General features: G+C 55.6%; 1 protein-coding gene across 1 annotated transcript in view; it reads right to left on the bottom strand.

Annotated features, from left to right (window-relative positions):
• Positions 1 to 7,619, bottom strand: part of LRFN1 (leucine rich repeat and fibronectin type III domain containing 1) — an 11,044-nt gene that overhangs the window by 641 nt on the left and 2,784 nt on the right. The window contains exons 3-4 of the mRNA XM_008057588.2: positions 5,795 to 7,237; positions 2 to 292 (exon numbers count right to left, since the gene is read on the bottom strand). Coding sequence (XP_008055779.1) covers positions 2 to 292; positions 5,795 to 7,200 — 1,697 coding nt within the window. The 5' untranslated portion in view covers positions 7,201 to 7,237. The remainder of the gene's footprint in view (position 1; positions 293 to 5,794; positions 7,238 to 7,619) is intronic.

Consider the following 7,619-nt stretch of genomic DNA (forward strand, 5'->3'; position numbering starts at 1 on the left):
GTCTCCGTCGCCGTACACCTTGTAGCGGATCATGAGCAGGACGATGAAAACGAGGACCGAGGCGACGATGACGCCCCCGATGGCGATGATCATGGTGCCGCCCAAGAAATGGGCCCTCAGCGGGCGGGAGGGCGCCGGATCCCCGGCCGTGGTGAACTGCACGCAGCCCACCACTCGCGTGGCCGGCAGCGCGGTGGCCCCGTCGTCGTAGACCGCCAGCACGCACAGGTCGTAGGCGCGGCCCGCCGCCAGGTCATTCACCAGGAAGGTCTGGCTGGTGGACGGGATCATCCTGCAGGGATCAGGGCGAAGTTAGCCTCACGCTGGGCCACCCCCCGCTCCCGTGTGCACCACCCATGGTCAGCAGTGGGGACTAAGCGGAGCTACTGAGGTCTCACCCCCTACTGAGACAACCACAGCAATTTAAACTCCGCCCTGCGTCAACACATCCCCACCCTCTCTGGGCCACGGCTGCAGGTTCCCACCCGCATCTGCACGCCCCGCCCTCAAAGCCATTCGTGGTCCCTCTGCTCTATATCCTATATATCTGTATGCTGCAGGAGAGAAGAGCTTAGCTTTTACACCCTCCCCTCAAGGAACACGTCCCCTAGTAGAGTCTCATTCCTACCAGGACAACTGCCATTCAAGAGCCCTCAGCTACCTTTTGTTTTTTTGAGTGGGGCCCCACTCTGTCTCCCAGGTTGGAGTGCAGTGACACAGTCACAGTTCACCGCAGCCTCCTCAGGCTCAGGTGACCCATCCGTCTGTCTCTCGAGGAGCTGGCTCTACAGGCAAAGTGCCACCATGCCAAGCTTATATTTTTATATTTTTTGTAGAGACAAGGTCTCACTATGTTGCCCAGGCTGGTCTCAAACCGCTGGGCTCAAGCAGCCCTCCTGCCTCCACCTCCTAAAGTGCAGGAATTATAGGCATGAGCCACCGTACCCAGCCTCATCCACATATTTCTACTCTTTTTTTTTTTTGGAGTTGTGGTCTCACTCTGTTGTCCAGGCTGGAATGCAGTGGCACGCTCACAGCCACCGCAGCCTCGACCTGCTGGGCTCAGGTGATCCTTCCACCTCAGCCTTCCAAGTAGCTGGAACTACAGACACGCCCCATCACTCGGGCTAATTTTTTGATTTATTATAGAGATGAGGTCTCACCAAGTTTCCCAGGCTGGTCTCAAGCCCCTGGGCTCAGGCAATCCTCTTACCTCAGCCTCCCAAAGTGCTGGGATTACAGGAGTGAGCTACCACGCCTGGCCATATTTCTACCCTTTATTAAGACTGATGCTACAGGCCATTCCCCTTATCTGCATGCCCCACCTCCACTCTGTGGACTCTGGGGTCAATGCACAGCACTGGTCTTACTCCTACTGGAACAACAGACGCTCTTCTAGTTCCTCCTTCATTTATTTATTTTTTGAGTTGGAGTCTCACTCTGTCGCCCAGACTGGAGTGCAGTGGCCGCCTCGACCTGCTGGGCTCCAGCGATCCTTCCGCCTCCGCCTTCCAAGTAGCTGGAACTACAGGCACGCGCTACCACACCGGCTGAGTTTTTGATTGATTGTGGAGATGAGGTCTTGCCAAGTTGCCCAGGTGGGTCTCGAACCCACGGGCTCAGGCAATCCACTCACCTCAGCCTTCCAAAGCACGGGATTACAGGTTAAGCCACCGAGCCTGGCTCTTATTTATTTTTTGAGTTGGAGTCTCACTCTGTCACCCAGGCTGGAGTGTAGGGGCACGCTCACAGCTACTGCAGCCTCACCCTACTATGCTCAGGTGATCCTTCTGCCTCAACCATCCAAGTAGCTAGAACTACAGGCATGCGACACCACACCCGGCTAATTTTTATTTATTTATTTATTTATTTATTTATTTATTGTAGAGATGAGGTCTCACTAAGTTGCCCAGGTTGGTCTCAAACCCGTAGGCTCAGGTAATTCTCTCACCTCAGCCTCCTAAAGTGCTTGGGTTACAGGCCTGAGCCACTGCACCCAGCCTAGTTCCTTCTTTAAAGTTAGTCCTGCTTTTGGGGAAAACCATGATAGAGGTCACTCTGCATCATCTGCATGCCCCACCTTTGAGTGAAACATCTGGCTTTGTCTGATTTATGGCACAATTTTCAAGCCCCTCAACTACATATTCCCACTCATGAAGGGACTTTTGCTCAGCCTTTAATCCCAGCACTTTGGGAGATGGAGGTGAGCGGATTGCCTGAGCTCAGAAATTCGAGACCAGCCCTGACAACGTGACGAGACCTTGTCTCTATAATAAATAAAAAATCAGCTGGGCATGGTGGTGCAGCCTGTGGTTCCAGCTACTTGGAAGGCTGAGGCAGAAGGATAATGCCACTGCACTCCAGCATGGGCAAAAGAGTAAGACTCTGACTCAAAAAAAAAAAAAAAAAAAAAAAAAAAAAAAAAGGACCTCTGCTCCAGGCTACTCCCTTTCCAAGCCACACCCCATAATGGTCCATTAGGAATGGGCCCTCTACTGAGCTTAGGACCATGTCCACTCTGCTTGCCCTGCAACCACCTTGTCTAGATGGCAGAGGCAACCACCCCTCCTGTGCACACCCAGCCCTGTACCGCTAGACATCACCAAATCACACTATCAGGTAAGTTTCATCCATAATTGGGTCAAATGTAGCCACACGAGCACAGTGCACCTTTCTTGCTATAGGCCCCTCCCTTCCAATGAGGAGTAGTGTCAAGAAGTGATTAAGCTAACAAAATCTAGGAGCCAGACTGCCTGGGTGTGAGTCTCACCTCTGCCATTTGCTAGTTCTGTGACCTTAGGTAAGTTTCTTAACCCCTCTGTGTCTAATTTCCCCTGAATGGGGATATGAAGAATTCCTACATCATAGAGGTAGTTTGAGGAACGAATGAGTTAACAAACCCAAAGCCCACCACTTTATAATATTATTAGCTTGCACCTGGTGTTGGCCAGTAACCCTCGCTGGGGCTTACACTTTACTGCCAGTTAAACTCCTCCCCATCCATAAGACCCACCCCTCCGAGGGACCATTCCGGCTAGGCCGTGGACCTCTCTTGTTGAACATGTCCCTTCCACACTGCTGGCCACGTCCAGCTTCAGCTAAAGCAGGACTGCTAGTCCACATTGATATGCAGAACCAGCACTCTACCTCACAAGCGCTCTTCTCCTGCAAAGGCTCTTAGAGGGTCACCAGAGACAAGGACTGCCCCCTCTGCAAGGGACCTTGCAACACAAGCTCCACCTCCTCTGACAGGCCATACCCCCATCTCCACAGGCCCGCTTTTCTCTCAGATGCTAGATCTTCTGAGATGAAGCAGGGCCACCTTCTGGTCCTGAAGCCCCACCTCTGTCATCCCACCTCCAGGAGGTTCCTCCACCACCAGGAGCCACCCTCCAACCAAAAGACTTCCGGTGAGGGCCCCACCCCTTCATAAAGGCCCACCCTCGGCTCTGACTCCACCCACCCCCTGCCCCAGCCCAGCTCCCTGCCCCAGCCCAGCTCCCTGCCCCACCCCAGCCCTGGCCGCCTGGTTTTGTCTTCCTCTTCCTCTCCTCATCTCCCCTCTCTGAGGACCCTGGGTTCCTCTTACTCCTTCTCCTAAAATAACCAGCTGCCAGGGCTCCCCCTTTTTCAAGGACAGAGGCTGGTTCCTTAAGAAAGCTTGAGCCCATGCGTCTCTGATTGGCTGCAAGACCCAAGCAAGCAGCTAAGCAGGCTTCTGGTTGGATGTCACCTCCACCCATGGCAGCAGTGAGGAGGTTAACCCCTGCAGCGCCAAAGCACAGACAACCGCAAGGAGGCATAGATAACTGGAACTGTGCACCTAAGGGGAAGGGAAGAGTCTCCAGGGTCTGCAGCCCAGCTGGCGACAGAGAGCCATCAAGATGTGGATACATGCAGAATCTGGGGCCTACGAACCCCCCCACCCCGCCATGTGGTGGCCATGCCTCAGAGAGAAGGAAAGAGAAAGACAGAAGTGGAGAGTTATAGAAACTGAGTTATTTACAGAAATATACTATTTATCTTCCCTCATCTCTGCCTGGTAAACAGAAGGTGCTCGATAAATGTATTTACCATAAAAAGGACAGCTCTATTTTCTGTGTGACCTTGAGCAAGTGACTTCTTCCACTGAGTCTTAATTTCTCTGTCTGTAAAATGGGAAGGGAGATCATCACTGCTTCATAGTAGAATTGGGAAGATCAAACGAGGTAGCAATCTTGGAAGTACCTTGTGAAGGTTTTTCTTCACATGCTTGCCCTAATGTTTGTAAGACTGTAGCACTGTCTAATTTATCTCGGTAGGCCTAGGGCCCAGCGCTGGATCAGCATTCAATAGGCCTTTACTCAGTGGTTGGTGACCAGAATCGAAAGGAAAGGAAAATGAGGAAGACAGAAATGAGGGAAAAGAGAGGCATTTACTCATTCAATCAATGCTGGGAACGTACCTACTATGTGCCAGGCCTGTGGCCAAGAGAACACTGGGAAGGGTGTAGACGGAGGCCAAGAGTCAGGCTTCCGGGTGGAAGTCTAAGCACAGCCAGGAGCTGGGGCTCCCCACAGCTGGGAAATGGTTCTGGCACCCCCAAGGGAAGCCAAGCACAAGGCTAAGCATTTAGTAGGTGCTCTACAATACGTGCGAGGGAGGTGGGGCGGGGGGAAGACATCTACGTGGCAAACAACCATTTACCAAGCGCCCACTGTGTGCCATGCCTACTGTGTGCCTACTTGTGGCCAAGAGCCATACTAGAAAACTACTAAGATGGAGAGACATGGAAAGCCAAGGCAGTCATTCATAACGTACTATAGGCCTCCTCCCACTAGGTTACACATTCCCTGAGGGCAGGGACTGGTCTCTTGGTCTTCCTGTGTCCTCAGTACCCAGCTCAGGGGCTAATAAAGGTATGAGGGAAGTAAGGCAGAGACCAAGAGGTGACAGCAAGAGAACAATAGGGATGATGGGAGAAAGTAACTCTCTTTATGTCTGTCCACACCAGGGCAATGGCTTCTAACCCAAAGGAGGAATAGAAGTCCTACTTGTTGTTTTCTGGTTTTGTTTTGTTTTTTTGAGTTGGAGTCTCACTCTGTCGCCCAGGCTGGAGTGCAGTGGCCACCACAGCCTCACGGCCACCACAGCCTCAACCTGCTGGGCTCAGGTAATCCTTCCACCTCAGCCTTCCAAGTAGCTGGAACTACCTGGAACTACAGGCACATGCCACCAGGCCCGGTTAATTTTTTGATTTATTGTAGAGACAAGGTCTCGCCATGTTGCTCAGGCTGGTCTTGAACTCCTGAGCTCAGGCAATCCTTTTACCTCCGCCTCCCAAAGTGCTGGGACTACAGGCGTGAGCCACCACACCCGGCATTTTCTGTTTCTGCAATATACCTACACAGTGAGTTTGTACAGAAGTAATGGTTTGTCATTTATAAATTAAATGTAACTGTAAATGTGTGTGTATTTCATGCTCCAACATGTTGAACTGGCGCAGTACACAATCTGACCCCTTTTGAGCAGTGATACTGACCAAGAGCCCCATGAAGGTTGGGATCATGTGGGGCTGGTTCACTGTGTGACTCCAATGCTCAGCCCTGGTCTGGCCCATGTAAGGGCTCAACAAATACGTGCTAAATGCATGAAAAACAGAGATGGTGAGAAAGCAATAGAGAAGAGAGGAAGCAGGGCAAGCGAGGGCCCAGCACCCTTCTGCACAGCCACCTGGACCCCTGGTTGAACAAGAAGGCCAGGAAACGGGCAGGTGGGAAGGAGGGCCCCCCTGGGCTACAGCACCCACACCCACCTGTAGACGAGGGAGTCATCTACGGAGCTGTTGTACTGAACCTGGTACATTCGGATGCCGGGCACCGGCCTCTGGGCTGGCCAGCGGATAAGCACAGAGTTCGAGGTGAGCTCAGCCACCACCAGCCGGCGCTCAGTCGTAGAATCGTTGGCACCAGGTCGGCTGGGCGTGGCGATGTCAGAGGAGCCAGGCTCGGTCAGTGGCGGAGGGGCGGCTGGTGGGGGGGCCATCAGAGGCAGAGGTACTACACACACCTCCACAGGCGCGGTGGCTTCCCCTGCAGCATTGGAGGCAATGCAAGTGAAGGTGCCACTGTCCCGCAAGGTGGTGATGGTCACATCCAGTGTCCCATCCCCCCGGACCCGGGTCCGGCTGGAGTTCCCCAGCAGTCGCCCATCGGGTGCCACCCAGTGCACCACCGGCTCAGGGTCACCCACAGCACGGCAGCGCAGGCTGACCGCCTGGCCCTCCACCACCAGGGCCCGGCCCCCCGCCTGCCGTGTAATCAGCGGGGGCTCACACAGGAACTCCTCCTCGGGGATGGACCAGAAGTAGCGGTCCGTGAGGTGCTCGGGGGTGGCGCAGGTCTCCAGGTCGTCCTCCCTGGTCAGCCTCCGCAGCCAGAGCAGCTCGCAGTTGCAGTGCAGGGGGTTGCCGCCGAAGCTGACGGTCAGCGGCGTGGGTGGCTTGGGCCCAGTGCCTTGGGACCTCAGAAAAAGCCCGTCGGGCGGGAGTTTGTGGAGGCGGTTGGAGGTCATGTCCAGGCGCACCAGTTTGTGCAGCTGCACGAAGGTCCCCTCCGCGATGTGGTCTATGAGGTTGTGGTCCAGCGTGAGGGTGTTCAGGTTCACCATCTGGCCCACCGCCTCCCACGGCAGGGCCTCCAGGTTGTTGTAGGACAGGTCTAGGTCCTCCACGGTGGACAGGAAGGCGTCGAAGGCGGCCGACTCCACGCGGCGGATCTGGTTGTTGCCGAGGATCAGGTGGCGGAGGTTGCCCAGGCCCCGGAGCTGGTCCTCGCGCACCTCGGCCAGGCGGTTGCTGTCGAGGTGCAGGGCGCGGAGGGCGCGCAGGTCGGCGAAGGCGCCGGCTGCCACCTGGCCGATGGTGTTCCGGGAGAGGGTGAGGTGCACCAGGCTGGTCATGTTGGCGAAGTCTCGGCGGCGCACGGCCGCGATGAAGTTGTCGGTGAGGCGCAGCTCCACCACGCGACGGTCGATGGCAGGCGGCACGAAGAGCAAGCCCGTCTTGGCGCACAGCATGGTCAGCGTGGGCGCCACGTTCTGGCAGATGCAGCGGCCGGGGCAGGGCTGGCCCCGAGATGCCCCTGCCCAGAGCAGCAGCAGAAAGGGCAGGGCGGCAGGCGGCGGCGAGAGGAGCGCCGAGGAGAAGGGGCCCGGAGCCATGGCGCAGCCAGAAGACAGGAAGAGAGGGAGGCAAGACCTGTGAGGGAAGGAGCCGGTCACCCAGGCACCGGGCTCAGCTGCCAGCCCTGCAGCCCTGGGACGCCCGCCGAGAGTTAGCCCTGGTTCCCTCCCCGCCATAGCTGAGTTCTATAGTCCTAGCTCCTTATTCACAGATTACATGTCCATGCTGGTTGGTAAACTGCCCCTCCCTTGAGTGTCCAGCCCTCACCTCTGCCCCTCCTTTGGGAACTCTTAGACCTCTCATGATCTCCCAAGCAGAGGTGGGACACCTGGCCCAGCTTGGGCCCTCCAGTATCCACAAAATAGTTTGAAAATCACAGGCTAGCCAGACTCAGTGGCTCAGCCTGTAATCCCGCACCTTTGGGAGGCTGAGGTGAGGGGATTGCCTGAGCCCGCGG

The sequence above is a fragment of the Carlito syrichta genome, unplaced genomic scaffold, assembly GCF_000164805.1.
Source record: "Carlito syrichta isolate Samal-C Ts95f unplaced genomic scaffold, Tarsius_syrichta-2.0.1 Scaffold303067, whole genome shotgun sequence".
In the NCBI taxonomy this organism is placed as follows: domain Eukaryota; kingdom Metazoa; phylum Chordata; class Mammalia; order Primates; family Tarsiidae; genus Carlito; species Carlito syrichta.